The sequence below is a fragment of the Echinops telfairi genome, unplaced genomic scaffold (genome assembly GCF_000313985.2).
Source record: "Echinops telfairi isolate 266 unplaced genomic scaffold, ASM31398v2 ScPeMD7_27;HRSCAF=92, whole genome shotgun sequence".
Taxonomy (NCBI): domain Eukaryota; kingdom Metazoa; phylum Chordata; class Mammalia; order Afrosoricida; family Tenrecidae; genus Echinops; species Echinops telfairi.
Window position 1 is genome coordinate 3,401,021 of NW_022103924.1, and position 20,248 is coordinate 3,421,268.

Sequence of the window (20,248 nt, forward strand, 5' to 3'; positions counted from 1 at the left end):
TTCCTCCTGTCGATTCTCAAGCTCTTTGTTTCTGCTATTAGTTTTTGTTATCTCCTCCCTAAGCTCCTTTATTTCTCTTTGGTATATGGCCTCTATCTCCTCTATCATTTCATCCTTTTTCTGTATGACTCCAAGCAGCATTCTGAAAATTTCTTTCTGAGGCAGCTCAATGTCTGCTTCTTCTATGTATGTTGTTATGTTCGGGATATCTTCTGCCATTGCCTTTTGTTTCTCCTTGTTTTTTTGTTGAGGTGGTTGGGGCTAATGGCTGTTTGCATTGCATTGTTTTAGAGAAGCCAGGTGCCATTTTCTAGGGAGTCTAAGAGCACCAGCTCTCTCTAGGAGACTTGTAGGAATGCTTCTTCGAACTGCCTACAGCTAACTATTACTATGGCATTAACCTACCCTTTATCTTCCTGTGGCTTCCCTATCAGAGGAGTGCCCCAGAAGGCTGGTGGGTTGCCTGCTTTGGTGTTGTGGAGGTTGGGCAGAGGTTCCTGCAACAGCTTGGAATGGTGATGAGTGTTGGCCAAGTTGCCTTATGCCCCCAGGTACACAGGCAGGAATTCCCCGGTGAGTGGTTAGGTGGAGTATCCCCTGGAGGGGAAGCAGGGCTTTCCCTAGCCTTGGGCTAGCTACACAGGGTGGGGCTCAGCTAGCTGGGTGTGCTACAGGCTTAAGTGCCCTAGGCTACTGGGAGTGGTCTGGAGGTCAGCAGCAGAGTGTGAGAGAACAGGAAAGAGAGGGGAAAGAAAAAAAAATGAAGAAGTAAGACCGTTTAGACTGTGTGGAGGTGGGTGGGGGAATATAGGGGAGAGAGGGAAATAAAAGCAACTATGTAGCTGAGTCCCACTCCCTGTCAGTGAAGCCACAAGAGTTTAGTCCCTACCCTGAGGCAGTGTCGGCAAGCCACAGTTGCCATAGTTGAGCTGAGAAAAAGCCCCTGAGCAGCCTTAAAAGACTGGGTGGGTGGGGGGCAGACAGAGGGCAGAGATGTAAACAGAAGCAACAATTTAGTTGAACCCCGATCTATCACTGATCCCTGCCAGTGGAGTTGCGAGGGTTTAGTCCCCGCCCCGAGGCAGCGGTGGCAAGCTGTGGCTGTGCCGCGAAAAATCCCCCGTGCAGGCCTCCCAGACTGTGGGAGAACAGAGAGCAGATTGTAAACAAAAGTTACAAAGTAGTTGAACCCAGATCCGCGCCCATGGAGCCCCAAGGGTCCAGTTCCTGCCCTGAGACTGGCGGGGGTAAACTGTGGCTGTGTTGAATCCAAATCCTCCCATGGGCTCCAAATGGTCCCAGCTCCGGCAGAGACAGTGGCAGGGCCACGGTCAAGCCCTAGCTGGCTTCCACTGAGGTAAGCCAAAAACCCCAAGCCCCTCAAAATCCCATGGGTTTGTGCCTACTTATCTTTATGATGCTCCTCCTGCGTTCTAGTTGTGTTAAAGTTCCCTCTAAGCAACTCTCCTGGGCTGGATTCTGTGGAGTCCCTCTGGTATGTGTCACTCCATCGCCATCTTCCCAGAAGTGCCCAAATCAGTGCTTTATATTAATGATTCTTGAAGTATTGGCTTGTGTGGTGCCCAGGAGAGCAAGTGGGACCTCACTTTTCTAGTTTTGCTAAAATTCAAAAATGCTTACTCACCAGGGTTTATGAGCTTTAATTTCCTGATGACCTATTAGGCCTGAGAAGCACACTGTTCACTGTGTTGAGAAATATGATCATTGTGAGGTTGGAGTGAGCCTGGGAATATCTGTACCTCCCACCTTTGCACTTAATTGCCGAGGCCCTCATTGGGTGTGGTTACTGGAATGGCTGGCTGTGGTGGCTGCCCTTGGGAATGTAAGAACCTGAGAGTAATGAGAAAGGTCATGTCTTCGTGGGGAAGATCCTGCCAGCACAAATGACTGCCACCCTCTTTGGCAAACCATGCTATCTTCCTGCCTACGTTATTTTTTTATTGCTTTCTTTGAATTGGAAGATGATAAATGCAAAAATGTATTTACCTTCAAGAATTAGACAAATGTTCATACCTTTTAACTTCTAGGAGCATCCTAAGGAAAGAATTACTAGAAATCTTTGCAGAGATTTGAGTACAGGGATGTTCATTAAAGCATTATTCATAATTACAAAAATTGTAAATGGTGTAAACTTTCTATGGTAAGCCTATTGGCTAAATTACTTGTGTTATAACATTCTTTTGTTGTTGTTGTTGTTGTTATAACATTCTTAAGAATTATATTGGGTAAATAGGTTGTCTTTATGTTCTCTATTTTATTTCTCTTGGTTCTAGTGTCCGTTGCAATGTCTACCCAGAACATAAGAGACAAAATGCATGGTTAACGGGTTTATTAAAGAAGTTCACAAGTTGCAATCCCAGTCAGAAATGCTCAGGATAGTTATTTATTTTGATGTGTTGCAATATTCTTTCAAGTCTGCTAATCATTGTCCAAAGGGGCATACCATTCCGCTGTAAGCCTCAACCCCAAGACAGTCAGCTCACATTCTGAGGGTTAGCACATCCAGCCCCCGAATTGAGTGCCCACAGGCTTCACTCCCATGACTTTCAGCCTAAAGGCCCTCAGCTCCACTTCCCTGGCTCAACAAACCTCGTTCCCTAGCTTAAGTGCCCAGAGGCCCCCACTCTACATGCTCGCCTCCTGCACAAAAGCACTGGGCTTTACTTGCGCCATGGGTTGGGAAGCCTACCGCTGAGCTGCATGCTTTGGCTCCTGTTTCTGCTGCTCCTTCTCTGCTGTTGTAGTTGTCTCTAGATCTAGGAGGTTCACTGCGCAGGACTCGAGTTCAGAAGATGCACTCTACGGCTGGTTCTTGCTGTAAGGAGGTCGCTGCTACTGCATCCTAGAGGACTCATACATGGCAGGATGGCATTCCAAGGAATCTTGTTCACAGTTACTCACAAGTGAATACTATCAGTATCTTCTCCCACCTTCTTGCCAGACCCATGCAGAACAAGGTCGTTGGCGGGAGTTAGAGACTTTGGCTAGCAGAACTGCATTCAATAATTCCCTGCCCCTGCAAAAGAAATATAAGTTGTAAAAAAGAAAAATAGTAAATTGTGTGAAGTAACATTGCAAAATGAAGAATGTAAGACAACAACATTATGTATAGTGTTTAGTGTCTTCTCGATGCACAGGAAACACCTAAGAAGTACGGAAGCCAAATTAGGATAGTCTCTTTTGGTGCTGGAAGGTCACACTCTGTCCCCTTTTGTTCCAATTTCCTAAAATGAGCATATATGAATTTTCTAATGTGCATGTATAAGCTTTAAATCTGTATGAACAAACTGTTTCCATGTCTGAGGACAAAAAAATAATACTTTAAAGAGAAGGAAAAGGGAAAGGTACATAAAAATGTATGAAGCCTTTGAAGTTATTGGTAAAGGGGTGGGAGCTTATGGACATGGAATGCATTTGGAGAGGAAGACTGAGACAAACAGGAAGGAAAGAGCCCAAGTCTCAGGGAATATCAGATAATAATAATACTAATATCAGAAAATTAACTAGCCAAGAAGACAGTGGAGTACAAAGGAACCGGCCTCCTAAGCCCTGGCATTTTCACAGACACATTTCAATGGCAAGATGGTCATGAGCTCCCGTCGATCCAGTCAGACAGGGCCACCCCCGTCGATCCCGGCCTGAGATGAGGTGATGAGAGGGTGGCTTCTGTTGGCATGGTGCCCATCTCCGTGGAGGAGCCCCTTGCTGCACTTTCTCACGGCCTCCCCCAGTCAGAAGAGCTCCCACAGCATGCCTAGTGTACTGGCGTTTATGACAGCCTTCACTGAATGCATCTAACTTCCAGGAAAAATACTGACTCGCACAAAATCCATAAACTGTCGTGGGAATTCTCAGAATAGGGCTAAGTATTCTTTCAAGATGAGGGAGCATATCTGTTCATGAGTTCCATGCAGCATTTGGGATCTGTGGCTTTCAGTTTCTGCTTTGTTTTCCAAATGATGTGCCATTCTTGTAGTGGGCAGAAGTCTCAGCATGAAATATTTTTCATGCAAAAATAGCCCACAGGCATGTAACAATTGCTATTATTATGTGGATTCCACAGACTTTTGACCTCTGAGCTTTAAACATGTATGAACAGGCTGTTTCAGTGTCCAAAATAAAAGTGTGTGTGTGTGTGTGTGTGTGTGTGTGTGTGTGTGTGTGTCCCCAAAGGCAGCATAAGACCAAGGGAAAGCCTTGGCTTAGGAGAAGTGCACTGCATGGGGCTGTCATTGATTTGTGGCCACAATAGGACAGCAAGTCTTCGAGGAGGTGGGTTTTTCCCCTCTACAAACAAAAATCTGACTGCATTCTGCTGAGGACTTTTCTCCATTTCCTTTCACTTGAGGGCGAGAAAAAAAGGTCAATTCCTGGCATGGTGTCCTGGCTTCTTCGTGAGCAGGACCAAAGAAAGGAAATTTCCATTACGCACATTTGGGTTTGTGTGGAGCAGTGTGTAAACTCACATGTGGGCAGCTCGGACACCACCCCCCCCCTTCCTCGGGTACCAGTCCTCTCTTCAAAGTACTGAATAAATGCCCAGAGCTGTGTGGATCCCTCTCTTACCCTTTGAAATTCCACCCTGTAGGTAGAGGTGAAGGCAGTGCTTGGATGCCTCAGGAAGCAGTTCAGGAGTCTGACCCTCTCTGGCCGGGACCTACTAGAAGCTGTGGGTGAGAACAGAGAACCCGGCATCAGGACGCTGACATGTCAACAGCTGACCAGGCGTCTCCTCCTGAGCTTCCTGCTCTGGGCTCCTGGCGGCCACACCATCGCCCAGGATGTCATCACACAGGTATGTCTCCTGTTCTCTGGCATCTTCCTTATCCATGTTCCAGGTAAAAAGTGGGTTACTTGCCTCTACAGAATGCTGCCCCAACATGGGTGAACAGCCAAGGAGTGTTACCACTAAGCCAGCCCACCATCATTCTCTAGAAGAAAACAGAGGCCAGGAAAGGAGGCAACTGCCCCTGGGTCACACAGTGTGCAGTCAGCCTTGCGTCCATAGTGGAAAGACGGTCCCAGCTCCCTGAACTCTTCTCTGTTATCATGCATGGCCCGCCCCCACCTCTAAAAGCATCAAACGTGTCTCACAACCGCTCAGTGCCTTGTGCTCTGGGGCAGCACTGGTGACCTGGGTGTCCTTGAAAGGGCTGGCAGGATGGCCTCTCAGGCCTGCTAGCTTTAACTGTCCCCGTGTGATTCCAGGGTCCCTTGTATGACCTTTTAAGGCAGCGTGTCTCTTCACGAGGCTTGCATCCTGAGACACCCTTCACAATCGCCAAACCACTTAAGTAGGGAATGCGAGGGGTCAGTGCAGGGTCAGCCCCAGGGGCCCCGATGGACCTAGCTCAGCGGCCTTTGCCCTGCTTTCACATGAGCAGTGAGCATCCAGGATTTTATGTACTGGCCCTTAGCAGAGTGGCTAAAAGAATTCCATTGTACCCAATCTTTGTGTATTTGAGTTAAATCAGACCATAAACACACAAACTCTGCCGTCGAATTGATCCCAACTCAGACCCCCCATTGGGTAGCGTGAAGCTGCCCCTGTGCTTCAGGCTCCACATCATCACAGGGGAGAAAACAGCCTCATCTTTCTTCCAAGGAGTGGCTGATTTGGAAATACTGACCTTGTGGTAGCAGCCCAACTTAACTCACTGTAACAAGCACACACCCAGCCTGCCATGGAGTCCATTCGGAGTCCCAGTGCTCTGTAAGACAGGGGAGACTGCTCCTGTGAGTTTCTAGGACTCTAACTCCTTATGGGAGTAAATAGCCTCATCTTCTTCCTGCGGATTGGCTGGTAGTTCTCAACTGCTAGCCCAAGGCAACCCACTGCGCCATCAAAACCACTCATTTGCCATCAAGTTGATTCCAACTCATAGGACGGGGTCGAACAGCCACGTGGGTCTCTGAGGCTGTAACTGCTGGAGTAGAAAGTCTCATCTTTCCCTCATAGAACAGCCAGTGTTCCCACTGCTGACCTTACGGTTAACAGCCCAATCCATAACCACTACGCCACTCGGCTCCCTTCATCAAGACAACGTAAGAATTAACAACCTGCTCTTAAAATAAATAAAACAAGGCAGGTTCCCCACTGCATAGTTTTCTCTTTTCCTGGTGGATCTGGGGGAGAAAGGCTGGGGGCTGGGGAGGAAGATGTCAATCAGATTATTAATCAGGTGACTGGAACCTTATAATTGTAGAAGATGTAACTGAAAGAAAGGGGAATGAATTTTTGCATGTATGAAGAAGACAATGGCCTGTAGTGGAATATAATATTTAATATAGCTCTTCTACCCAAATCTTTGTAACTCCCACCAAATGATTGGGTTGTTGTCATTACTAGGTGCCATCAAGTGCTTCCAACTCATAGGTGCCCTGTGTCCATCAGAAAGAAGCACTGCCTGGCCCTGCGCCATGCTCACAGCTATTCTTAAGTTTGAGCCCAGGGTTGTAACCACTGCGTCCGCCCTATGGAGGGCCTTCTTGTTTTTGTTTCCCCTCTCCTTCATGTGATGTCTCTCTTCAGGGACTGCTCTCTCCCAAAACATGTCCAAATTACAAGAGACAGAGTCTTGCCATCCTGGCTTCTAAGGAACTTTCCAGCTGTGCTTCTTCCAAGACAGATTTGTGGGTTTTTCCCCCTTGGGCGGCACATGTGATTTCCAGTATTCTTCTCCAGCGCCGTTCATTCTACTGCCTTGGTTCTTCTGCCATCTTCCGTATTCACTGTCCAACTTTCACACGCACATGAGGCGGTTAAAAACACCATGGCTTGGGTCAGGCACACCTTAGTTCTCAAAGTAACATCTTGCTTTTCAACACTTTAAAAGCAGCAGTTCTCAACCTGTGGGTCGTGATCCCTTTGGGGGTTGAACGACCCTTTCACAGGGGTTGCCCGATTCAGAACAGTAGCAAAATTACAGTTGCTATGAAGTAGGAACGAAAATAATTTTATGGTTGGGCATCACCACAACATGAGGAACTGTATTAAAGGGTCACAGCATTAGGAAGGTTGAGAACCACTGATCTAAAGAGATCTTGTGCAGCAGATTTACCCATTTCAAGTTGATCTCTTCACCTGGTTGGAACCTGTATATGAATCAAGAGGCAGTTGTGCAAACAAAACAAGGGCATATTGCATGGTTTAAAATCAAAGAAGATGTGTGTTTATGTTGTAGCCTTTCACTGTATTTTTTCAGTTTGTATACTGAGCAAATAATCAGAGAAGCTGGATGAAATGAAGAAGAGTGTGACGACAGGATTGGAAGATGGCTACTGGCGGAGGAGAGGTGGTGTTGTGGGTCAGTGACTGTGTCCTTACTGGTTTTCACTTTGCCTGTAAGAATTGATTTGTACATAGGCGAAACCAGATACACAAAGTTTTTCTTTAGTCTTTAAATGCAAGAATAGAAGCCTTTTCAATTATTTAAAAGCTGCATGTGCTGGTTATGATGAAGAATGTTCTGGGAGGAATCAGTTCGGCATTCTTTTCTCTAAAAATCATTTCATTGGGGGCTCATACAACTCTTATCACAATCCATACATACATCAATTGTATAAAGCATATTTCTACATTGGTTACCCTCATCATTCTGAAAACATTCGCTTTCCACGTAAGCCCTTGGCATCAGCTCATTTCTTCCTGCTCCCTCCTCCCTTATGAACTCTTGATAATTTATAAATTATTTTGCCATACCTTACACTGTCCAACATCTCCCTTCACCCACTTTTCTGTTGCCTGCCCCCCAGGGAGGAGGTTATATGTAGATCCTTGTAATCGGTTCCCCCTCTCTACCCCACCCTCCATCCACCCTCCCGGTATAGCCACTCTCACCACTGGTCCTGAAGGGATCATCCATCCTGGATTCCGTTTCCAGTTCCTCTCTGTACCAGTGTACATCCTCTGGTCTAGCCAGATTTGTAAGGTAGAATTGGGATCATGACAGTGGTCGGGAGGAAGCATTTAGGAACTAGAGAAAAGTTGTATGTTTCATTGTTGTTACATCACACTGAATGGCTCATCTCCTCCCCGAGACCCTGTATGGGGATGTCCAGTAGCCTACAAATGGGCTTTGGGTCTCCACCCCGCACTCCCCCCTCATTCACTAATGATATGATTTTTTTGTTCTGATGATGCCTGATACCTGATCCCTTCGACACCTCGTGATCGCACAGGCTGGTGTGCTTCTTCCATGTGGGCTTTGTTGCTTCTGAGCTAGATGGCCCCTTGTTTCCCTTCAAGCCTTTAAGACCCCAGATGCTATACGTTTTGACAGCCAGGCACCATAGGCTTTCTTCCACATTTGCTTATGCACCCATTTGCCTTCAGTGATTGTATCAGGGAGGTGAACACACAATGATATGATTTTTTATTCTTTGATGCCTGATAACTGATCCCTTCAGCACCTCGTGATCGCACAGGCTGGTGTGCTTCTTCCATGTGGGCTTTGTTGCTTCTGAGCCAGATGGCCCCTTGTTTACCTTCAAGCCTTTAAGGCCCCAGATGCTGTATCTTTTGATAGCCAGGCCCCATCAGCTTTCTTCACCACATTTGCCTATGTACCCGCTTTGTCTTCAGTGATCGCATTGGGAAGGTGAGCATCATGGAATGCCAGTTTAATACAACCCAGTATTCTTACATTGAGGAAGTATTTGAGTAGAGGCCCAAAGTCCATCTGCTACCTTAATACTAAACCTATCAATATATGCCCATAAATCTATTTCCCCATCTTCATATATAAACATATTTACATATGTATATGCCTTTATTTAGACTTCTGTAAATGCCTTTTGCCTCCTAGCTCTTTCCTCTTGTCCCAGTGTCATGCTCAGTCTTCATTTGGGTTTCAGTAATTCCTCTTGGTTACATTACCCTTGATCATGTCCTATCAGGCCTCCTACACCCTCCTCACCACCGGTTTGGATCACTTGTTGTTCCCTTGTCCCTGGGTTTGTTAACACCACTACCTTTCCCCCCACCTCCCCCTATCCCATGTCCCCCCGGAACTTTCAGTCCTGCTGTTTTCTCCTCCAGATTGTTCATCCAGCCTATCTTATTTAGACAGACCTGCGGAGAGAACATGCACAAAAAACAAGAAGAGCAAAACCAAGCAACAATAACAAACCAATGACAACAAAACACAAGAAAGAAAAGCTTGTAGTTAGTTCAAGGACTGTTTGTTGGCCTTTAGGGGTGTTTTCCAGTCGAGTTTGTTGGGGCGCCAAGCCCTCCCCAAAGTCTATTTTTGGTATTCCCTGGGGACTTCATTGCTCTGTTCCCTTGCTTTCTGTTGCACACCCTTAGTGTTTTCCCTCGGTGTGGTGGGATCAGATCGGGTGCAATTCCCACACTCTGTCTCCAGTGTTATCTCCTGTATGGTTAGTGAGGGATGTCGTGTCTCATAGTGGGGCCAGCCATGTGGTCTTCTCTGTGGATTGGCTGCTCTGAGCGGGAATATCGTCCTCAGGGCTTGGTGGGCCCTGTAAAGTGTTAAAGAACAAAAATGTCATTCTGTGGACTAAGGTGCACCCTAAAGCTGGATTTGAATAAGGAAGATCAGGGAAGAATGGATACATTTGAATGAAAGTGTTGGGGAAGAGATATTGAGAGTACCTTGAACTGCCATAAGACGAACTAAATGTGCCTTAGAAGTACATCCAGAATGCTCCCTAGAAGTAAGGATGGTGAGACTTTGCCTCACCTCCTTTGAACTTGTTTTCAGTAGAGCTCAGTCCCTCACCCTTGGTAGAGGCCAGTGAAAAAGAGGAAGACCTTTGACAAGACACAGTAACTGCAAGAAGGGGCTCAAACAATTGTGGGAATAATACAGACCCAGGCAATATTTCATTCCATTGTACATAAGGTTGCTATGGACCAGTCAGTACAGTGGCACTTAAACACACCAAGAACTAGTTGATAAAGTTACTTCTCATGAAGAATGCTCAACAGTTCTAAAATCACTGTACATGTATACTAGAATTGAACAATGAAACAAATTGTAGCCAGATTTCTCATTGCACATAGGCAAGGTAGAAAACTAGATTGAATGTCAATTAGAGTTGGAGACATTTGTATGAACTCATGCTTAGCTTACTACTGATACAGATGACTATATATTTACAAGTATGCGTAAATACATGGATTATAATTCACACATTTATCTCCTTGCTCTGTCAACTGAGAGGGCCTAGCAGCAACCGAAAAACCAAACTCCGCCAACGAGTTGGTGCTGACTCATAGTGACCCTACAGGACAGGGTAGAACTGTCCCTGAAGATTGACTCTTTTTACAAAAATCATTGTATTGGGAGCTCGTACAGTTCTTATCACACTCCACACAACCATCCACTGTGTCAAGCACATGTGTACATATTTTGCCATCATCATTTTCAAAACATTTTCTTTCTACTTGAGCCCTTGGTATCAGCTTATTTCGACCCCCTCCTCACCCTCCCTTCCTTATGATCTCTTGGTAATTTATAATTTTTTTTCATGTCTCATACTGACCGCTGTTTCCCTTCACTCATTTACCTGTTGTCTGTCCCCCTGAGAGGGGGTTGAGATTATAACTCTTTACCAGAATAAAAAGCTCTAGCGTTCTTCCATAGAGCAGCTGGTGGATTCGAACTACTGACTTTGTGGATTATAGCCTACCATGTCACCAGTACACTACCAGGGCCCCTCTATGAGCAACACCCCAGTAGAAATGAGCACATGGAGTGTGTACATCTGGTTTCTAAAGCCAGGCTACAATCAAAAGGAATGGAGCTCTGTGAAGAAATGGCAAATTCTAGGACTAAGACAGGAAAAGTACATGATGAGCCTGGATAATCTTGGAATGCTAGACAGTAAGGAAGTGCTGCTCGGTGACCAGGAATGGAGCAATTTCAGCCACAAAATCGGTGAAGTCAAACCCCAGACCAAATGCCGTCAAGTCCACCTTGACGACTCAGAAACAACTCTGTGCACAACCGAATGAGACACTGCCCTGTCCTGTGCCTCCTCACAATCGTTCTTCTGTCTGAAGTCATTGCTGACTCAGAGAAGTCCTGTAAGACGGAGCAGAACTGCTCCTTGGGTGTCTGAAGCAGTACATCTGTATGGGCACAGGAAGCGTCATCTTTCTCCTTTGGAGCAGTTGGTGACCTTGAGCCTCCAACTTTGTGATAAGCAGTCCAGTGCATATCCCACAGCACTAGATCCTTACCTAAAGTATGAATGGAATATCTATCATGCGTCCACACTCACGTAAATACGTGATTGAGTAAACAAGTAGGGAAACAGACAATCCCATAGTGTCAGAGAACCCTAAACAGAGTTGATACTCTGCTATGAAGGAGTGGGAGCTGAACTTCCTACCCCATCTGTGTGGGCTGTGCCTGGTGCATTCCTTCCACGGAGAACAAGCATAAAGGAGGGGACAGACGAGTAACGTTTAAAGTGGAGAAACACTACCTTAGCTGGGTGATCCAGGTCTACATCAACAGTGAGAAGTCATCAGCAGCATATGCCTCTGATAGGATGTGATGAGAATGGCACTTTACCTTTACAACGTCTCTCCTCCAAACTGTGACTCTAGTCCACTCATGAGGACAGCATTGGACAAAATACCAAGTCAGCGTCGACAGTGACTGGCACAGTCGTCATGTCAAGGCAAGCCTGAGGCGCTGTCTTGGCCAGAAGGAGCCTCAGGAGACATGGCTAAATGTCGAGTGGTGCTCTGGGTGGTGTCCCCGCACTGGAAAAGGGATGTGAGGGGGAAGCTGAGGAAATCAGATTCCAGTCCGGACTTCAGTTGATAATGAGTGACCATGTCAGTTAATGAATGACAATAAATGGTCAGTACCAGTTTAAGGGGTGTGATGGGGGAGCCAGGCATGGTGGGTGTGGAAAACTACAAATCTAAACCTGTCCTAAAATGAAAAGCATATGGGCCTTTGGGGATCCTAAAGGTACTGGCCTCTGGCCCCAGGTCTGGCCTCCTTGCATGTTGAGGGGTCTCAGCCGTGCAGGAGCTGCTTGGGCCTGCTGCTAGAATAGTGGAAGACTACACCCCCACCCCCCACCCCACCCCGCCTGCTTCACAGATTCCTCAGTCTGTGCTCCCCTCTAGGTCCCAGCCCCTCCCTGCCGGAGTAGCGAAGCAGGCCGCAGCCCAGCTGTCCAGCTCAGGGTTATCCCACACTGGACTGTTCTGTAAAGTCAGAAGTCAATACCAGTAACCCACACTGACACAGGGCCAGCACAGGCAGCCTGTGGCCCATCCAGACCCCGGTTTTTCAGATCCCCCAGTGAATCTGGATGAAATGCAGATGTTGACTCAGTTTCTCTAGTCTAAGAATGCAGCTCCTCTGTAGGGGGTCGAACCAGGAAGAACCCTGCAGAAACCCTGGAGAGACCCTAACTGGAGCTCCTGGGGAGGCACTTCTGCTATTCCAACTGCATCTCACTCTTCAGGAGAAGCAGTGTACATTTAAAATTGACCCGTCCAGCCGTAGAGAGGCTGCTGCTGGAAATAAGGCATTCCGAGGCCAGATCATGTGATGAAGTTCAGCATTGGGCCACCCTTTCCACCCACACGCTAGCTGCTCTACAGCCCCCACCCTCCAATAACTGCAGACAGCTGTCTGGGCTAAGCATATCCCCCGAAGCATTCCCATTCTGTAGCATTCTTCCTCCCTCCCTGCCCACTTGCTGCACTACTCTCCCTCCGTGGTTCTGAGATGAGGCTGAGGTAAAAACTGCCAGTCTGGAGTCTTCCTGCCCTGCTGCCACCTCATCTTCCTCTTCCTCGTCATTCACCCTCCTCCCCCTCCTGTCCTATGATTCTGGACCAACAGCAATAACAACAACAAAAAGGTAACAAGAAACTGAAGTTGTTTTATAGTTCTTGAGCACAAGATCAAGGATTTCATTCGACAGACTCAAACCAGCCCAACCCAGCAGGCTCTGGCGTTCTCTTCCTTGGCTGCAATGGGGAGGGTTTGTCATGGTAGAGGGCTTTCGTGGGACATTCGAGAGTTGAGTTGGCTTATAAAGGGGGCAGGGGATTAGATGGGCCTTATGTTGGCCTGAAGAAAGTCCTTGTAGTCCCTGGATACAGCTGCTGTAAGCCTTCCCTACTTGGGGCTTCAGTGTCCAAGGGAGGGCATGCACATCTGGCAAAGGTACATCTAAACATCGTGTGTGTGTGTGTGTGTGTGTGTGTGTGTGTGTGTGTGTGTGATCAAAGCAGAAGCAAGTGGTGATGGTACATTACCAGGGGTCCCATGAGGCCCAGGCTGCACAGCCTTTGTTTCCTGGAGCAGAGCTTGGCTCATTTCCATGAGTTCCATGAGCCCTGGCCAGCTCAGCTCTGTGAGCCCAGGTACCACCTACTTGCAGGTGTATGGCCAAGGAGAGCTAGCCCATGGAGATGTGGGTGGTCCCCTGGCCTATGGAGCCCCACCCTCCCTTATCCCTTAGTAGAAGACTGACAGGCATTCCCCAAGGCAGCCTTGCAGACAGAGGGCCCATTGAGTGTTCCCTGGCAGCAGCAGACGGCACTGCTGTGACTAATTGAATGTTAGCCTGAGGCTTCTACGGAAAGCGACTCAAGATTTTCTTTGGAAATGTGCTGTCAGCTGCTGTCTAGTCGGCCCAGCTCTGGCTGACTCCATGCACCACTGAAGGACACACCGCTGCCCAGGAGCATTTCAAAACTTGAAAAGAACCATTCGGACTCATAATGACCCCGTAGGGCAGAGCAGCACTGTTCCCTAGGGTTTCCAAGGATGTCAGTCTCTAGGGGGTTGGGGAGCCTTCTCCATCTGGCAACTTTTCAGTTATCAGCCCAGCCCTACGCTGCTTGTGTCTAAAAGCTGTTGTGAGTCTCACCACCCCACCCCACCCCCACTTTTCTCAACTGAAATTCTTACGAGAAATACTTAAAAGGTCCCAACAACCACGAATCCCTAGAGCCTGTATTTAGAAGAACTAACAATGCTCATGTTTTCTGCACACCCCCACCCCCACTGTGAGAATCAGGTGTTCCAGCTGTAAACCATAAAAACAAACAACCCCATTGCTGTCAAGTCCATTCTTACTCACAGCGACCCTCAGGTTATTCCCCCACCCCCGTCTTGGCAGCTAGCTCTGTTAGGTCCTACATGCAGCCTTAACTACTTATTGAAAATCCAGTCGGCGGGGCCCCTTGTCCGTTTGTAGAAACAGGTGTGTGGAGCTGTGTGAGGGCCAGGCTTTGCAGAAAGTCATGCCATAGCATGTGCATTGGCCTTCTCTCCCCACTGCAAACAATCCCAAAGCTTATGGATGCATCAAGTCAATGCTTGCCTCAGGGCAGGCTTCTTGGTAGCCTTGTGGGTCTAACACAGCTGCGCGACTCCCTGTAGGAAACAGGGGTCTTTAGGATAGTAATTTGCTAACTTCACAGCCAGCCTCAGAAAACAAGACTTGTTTTGTTCATTGCCTTGAAAGAAGAAGATACGAAGGTTTGTGAACAATGAGACAGAACATGTCTGTAATATGTTTCTATGTGTCTTCTCTCCTTCATCATTGCAGCTAGCTCAGACTGAAGAGATGACCCGGGAGATTATTGGCTTTCTTGACCAAACGGTATACAGATGGGAGCAGCTTTGCATCGAAGCCCCTAGACTTGGAATGGTGGCCAAAGAGCTCCTAACGGAACTACAGACTCGAGCCAAGCACAGCTCTGCACACCATGTGACTGGGGTGAGAGGGAGGTCAGACTCACCAAGGCCACAGGACAGTGTCCACTCTGAGGTGTGAGGAGGAGCAGGCCAGCATGGGAAGGTCTGGTTGTACAGTGCACAGAATGGGAAGGAGAGGTGCTTCAACCCAAACTGGGGCATGCCTTCCCTGTCCCTGCTCATGTAAGATGGTAGAGAATCACCAAGGAAAAACTTCGCTGGGAAATTGACTTCGTTTTTTGTTCTCTCGTTTTTCCCATATCACGTCAAGAGGCACAGCTATTATTTGATGGCTTCAAGTCTTTGGATCAGAAAATTGGCCATGAACCACAAGTGAATTTAGAGAGGAACTTAGCCCTTTTTCACAAGTTTTTTGTTTTGTTTTAAGTCAGGTCATCGCTAAATGTTTTCCTTTTGAATCATTGGAATCTGAAGCTCTTTTTATATACGACAAAGCCAGGTTCTTTTGCTTCCCTAAGAAGTTCTTCATCTAAAAAAGTGACATCCCTCAAATTTCCCTCCAGCCTCCCCAATCTGACCAGGAAGAATCAGACCACACCCAAGCGCAGGAGCAGGAAGGGGTGATAGGCTACCAGACAAGGAAAGACATGGTTTTCCACCCACTGTGAAAGCTAATTGCACTCCTTAGGAATGAAATAAAGCCAGCCTTAGTATTGACCCGTTTTTCTTTGTATTTTACGAAATGTTGACTATTCAGAAAAGAGTTCTTTTAAGTAGTTCAAAGATGGCCAACAGGCGAGGAATGGGTATGTTTTCAAAACATTGCAACAATATTGATTGTTCTGTTGAACTAAAATAGAAGTTGAAATTCCTAATAAAAAGTTGGTAACCACAATGTTAACATTTATTTCACATCACTTCATTTTTTTCTTGTGGATTTATTCTTAGCTTATATTCACTGTAACTTCCTTGCATATTGTATTGTATTGTATTGACAATCACTTGTATTGTCAAGTGAGTCAACATTTCCTTGTAGCCCAGGTTGATTTACGTGTTAAGTCATCTCTGAATATCATCACCATGCCACTTGTCTTGCGGCATGAGTAGGGGTTATTGGATTCGAGTGTGAGCTTTTGTTTCAGTGTCTGGCAGAGTTGATAGAGCCACGTGAAGGTCTGGAAAATCCCAAGGACTTTCACCTGGACCTTTCTTCTGAGAAATGTCATAGCAGAAAGGTACACTATTAGACTACTTGGATCACAGCTGCCACCATTATTTTAGTATAAAAATGCTTCATCAAAATGCATAGTATTAGAAAGGAAATGTGTGCTTCACTTGATGTTCGGGCATCTCTCTCATGCTGAGTTTGACTTGAAGCTTAGAGAACCTTCCACAGAAGTTGTGGCGAATCACCATTAGACTCTATAAAAGGGGCTCAATGTAGTGACAGAAAGTAGCCATGCTACCATGTATAATCCATTCACACTGCAATGTGATTGTGCTTACCAAGTTTTCTGCCTTTCCCATTCCGTCTGCTCGTGGTATTTCACAGCAAACAATAAAAACAACTGTTTAAACTTCAGAACCTATTCCAAAGCCCCAATAGTCAAAACAGCCTAGTACTGGCACAATGTTAAATAGATAGACCAATGAAAAAGAATACAAAACCCAGAACTAAATCCATCTACCTACCGGCAACTGATTTTCAACAAAAGACCAAAAACCATTAAATGGGAAAGGGAAAGTCCCTTTACATGGTGCTGGAAAAATCGGATCTCCATCTGCAGAAGAATGAAACAGGACCCACACCTCATTCCAGGGACAAAAACAAACTCAAGATGGATTAGAGACCTCAGTGTAAATCCCAGAGCTGTAAAGATCATGAAGGAGAATGGGTCCTGTTGCATTTCATACACGTACCACCACATATAATAAAGGGAACACACATTGTAGAAGAATGGGATGTACTAAAAATAAGACATTTATGCACATCAAACAACTTCATTAAAAAAGTAAAATGAAAAAAAAAAAAGTAAAATGATACAGAGCCGGCCCCAATCCCAACTACATGGACACTCCCCCTCTCCCCTCCCAGAAGAATGCACTACACAGGACAGCACTGAACCTACAGCTCAGGGAGAGGGGTGCGTCTGATGAGACCACGCAGGAGCAAATGAAAAGGGGAGGAGAGTGGAACACATCCTGGCCCACCAAGCCCTGAGGATGACATTCCTGCTCAGAGTACCCAGTGTACAGAGAGGACCATAGGGCCAGCCCCACCACGAGACAAGACGTTTCTCAATGACCCATATATCACTACGAGGGTCAACACTGAAGGCACAGTTCGGGAATTGTGCATGATCTGACCCCACCACTCTGGGGCAAAAACTTAAGGGCGTGCATCAGTCAGAGCAGCAAGGGGAGCAAAACAATGAAGTCCCCCAGGGAAATACCGAAAACAAACTTTGGGGCCAGGGCCTGGCACCCCATCAGACTCAACCAGAAAACAACATGCCTAAAGGTCAACAAACAGACCTGGAACTACTTATAGGCTTTTCATTTTTTTGTCGTTGTTTGGTTTTTTGGTTTCCTTGTTTTGTTTTGCTCTGCCTTGTTTTTGTGCTTATTATTATCCCTGCATGTCTATCTAAATAAGAAAGGCAGGATAACAATAGGACCAATGGTTGGGGGTGGGGCATGGGAGAAGGGAGGTGGGGAAAGGAAGTGGGTGTTAACAAACTCAGGGACAAGGGTAGAACAAGTGATCTAAAATCGATGGCAGGGAGCAAGCCCTGGTAGGGCTTGATCAAGGGCAATGTAACAGAGGAATTACTAAAACCTGAATGAAGGCCAAACATGGTAGTGGGACAAGAGGAAAGTAAAAGGAAATAGAGGAAAGAACTAGGAGGCAAGGGCATTTATAGAGGTCTAAATACAGGCATGTACATATTTAAATATATTTTTATATATAATGATAGGGAAATAGATCTATGTACATATATTTATTTAAAGTAGCAGACAGACATTGGGCCTCTACTCAAGTACTCCTTCAATGCAGGAACATCTTGTTCTAATAACCTGACATTCTATGGTGCTCACCTTCCCAACAGGATCGCTGAGACAAAATGGGTGCTTAGCAAATGTGGTGAAGAAAGCCGATGGTGCCCGGCTATCTAAAGATATAGCTTCTGGGGTCTTAAATGGCTTGAAGATAAACAAGTGGCCACCTAGCTCAGGAGCAACAAAATCCACATGGAAGAAGCACACCAGCCTGTGTGATCATGAGGTGTCGATGGGATCAGGTATCAGGCATCAAAGACCCAGAACAAAAAATCGTATCAATGTGAATGAGGGGGAGTGCAGAGTGGAGATCTAAAGCCCAGCGGTAGACAATTGGACAAATATACAACTTTTCGCTAGTTCTCCAATGCTTTCCCTCCCCCGCCCCACTATCATGATCCCAATTCTACTTTACAAATCCAGCTAGACCAGAGCATGTACACAGGTACAGATGAGATAGAAACAGAGGGAATCCAGACAGATAGACCCCTCAGGACCAACAGTGAGAGTAGCGATACCAGGAAGGGAAATAGAAGGTGAGGGGGGAAAGGGGAAACTGATCACAATGATCCACATATAACTCCGTCCCTGGGGAACAGACCACAAATAAATTGGGTGAAGGGAGACATCAGTCAGTTTAAGACATGAAAAAAATAATAACAATTTATAAATTATCAAGGGTGAGGAAGGGGAAAATGAGAAACTGATAACAAGGACTCAAATAAAAAATGCTTTGAAAATGATAGCAACATATGTATGAATGTGCTTGACAAAATGGATATTTGTATTGTGATGAACGCTGTATGAGCCCCCAATAAAATGATTTAAAACAAAAATAGTAAAATGAGAGCCCATATACTGGGGAAGAAAATATTTGCCAATGACATTGTGGACAAACGACTAATTACTACAATCTATAGAATTCTGCAACACCGCAATAAAAAAAAATCCAATTAAAAAGTGGGGAAAAGTCATGGACCAACAGTTCACCAAAAATTACACTCAAATGGCTAACAAACATGATAAAATACAATCCCTAGCCATCCAAGAGTTGCAAATGAAAACAATGAGACCTCACCTTACACCCACAACAATAGCCTAATTAAAATAAAAAACAAATGCTAGAGAAGGCGCAGAGAGATGGGAACTTACATACTGCCCGTGGGTTTATGTACAGCCATTGTGGAAAGCAATATGGCACTACCTAAAAGAACCAGGAATCGAATCTCATAAGATCTGGCAATACCTCTGCTGGATATATACCCTGAAGAAGTAAGAGACACAACATGAAGAGATGTATATTCTCCCATTTTCGTTGCAGCACGGTTCTTGCTTCTAAGAAGACGGTAGAAGCAGCCCAAATGCCCATCAGCAGAAGAATGGATAAAGCAATTCTGGTACATATAAACAATAGAATACTATGCATCCCTAAAAAACAGTGACAAAACACCTCATAGCACGGACTGTATTAGGCATGGTTCTTCAGAGAAGCAAAGGCAGGACATTTATGAGTTTATATAAATAGGTAAAACTTATATGGCAAAAGGGAATTATAACAGCAAAGCAGCCTGCACAGCTGTACAGAGAGAGCTCATTCCAACTCACTTTCATGGGTCAGTTAATGTATTGAATGCCTTCTCAACTCACATGGCCATTAGACCCAAAGACGAAGCAGAAAGTAGAAAGATGAGGCATAGTGAAGCGTAGCAGGAGCCAGTAGCACAATATGACAAAGCAAGTCATGGAACTCTCACAGTGTGGCAATGAGAGGCAAATGGCTGGCAGTGCAGCATGTTGAGGTGAGGTGGCCCATAGGCAGTGCAGTACGACATGGCGAGGCAAGGAGGCCTACAGGCAGAATGGCATGGTGTGGAGGCAGTGCAGTGTGGTGCACATGGTCAGGCAAGGTAGTTGGATCAGAAAGCACACCAGTCCAATGAAGGGAAGAGAAAAAGGGGCAGACAGGCCCCCACAGCATATCTAGGCCATACCTCCAAGAAATGTCAACAGGTTGTGACCTGATTGACAGGCTGGACTCCATGCTTATCTTTACAGGTGCTGTGTTGGCACAAAACAATCACACCATCACACTGCACCCCTTGTCAACTTAGAACCTGTACGTAACTCTTAACCATACATAATCTACAAACAAAGACATTCATTAAATCATCCTTGCACCTAACATTGTATAGCCAACATATGGTAACCAAAAACACACTGACCCTATTTGCATCTAGTATAAATGATCAAGAGAAAAATATTTGATGCAGATATATGAGGAAATACTGACAGTTATAGACCTCACCTTTGCAATTGATCACTTGGCCATAATTGATACTTAGAACTACTGTTCTACACTACCTATTCTGTATTCCCTTTGTCCTCAGCCGGAACCTCAGCTGGTCATGGGTCTTTGCCTGGTGGGGTGACCCAGACCTCCTTTCCTGGTGGGTGTGAGACATTAGTAGTCATGTCACTATTGGGTTCCTGTA

At 45.9% G+C, this 20,248-nt stretch overlaps 1 protein-coding gene and 1 long non-coding RNA gene across 3 annotated transcripts in view; one reads left to right on the forward strand and one right to left on the reverse strand.

Annotated features, from left to right (window-relative positions):
- The window catches only part of FANCC (FA complementation group C), a 368,220-nt gene extending 352,621 nt beyond the window's left edge, over nucleotides 1-15,599 (forward strand). For both annotated transcript variants that reach the window (XM_045289421.1, XM_045289422.1), the window contains 2 exons: nucleotides 4,610-4,816; nucleotides 14,587-15,599. In XM_045289421.1, coding sequence (XP_045145356.1) covers nucleotides 4,610-4,816; nucleotides 14,587-14,814 — 435 coding nt within the window. In that variant the 3' untranslated portion in view covers nucleotides 14,815-15,599. The remainder of the gene's footprint in view (nucleotides 1-4,609; nucleotides 4,817-14,586) is intronic.
- On the reverse strand, nucleotides 2,344-5,753 carry LOC123521600. The gene is made up of 3 exons (XR_006680006.1): nucleotides 5,652-5,753; nucleotides 4,588-4,688; nucleotides 2,344-3,037 (listed from the first exon to the last, which is right to left on the reverse strand). It is a non-coding gene; the product is annotated as an uncharacterized LOC123521600 (long non-coding RNA).
- Nucleotides 15,600-20,248: the final 4,649 nt, after the last annotated feature.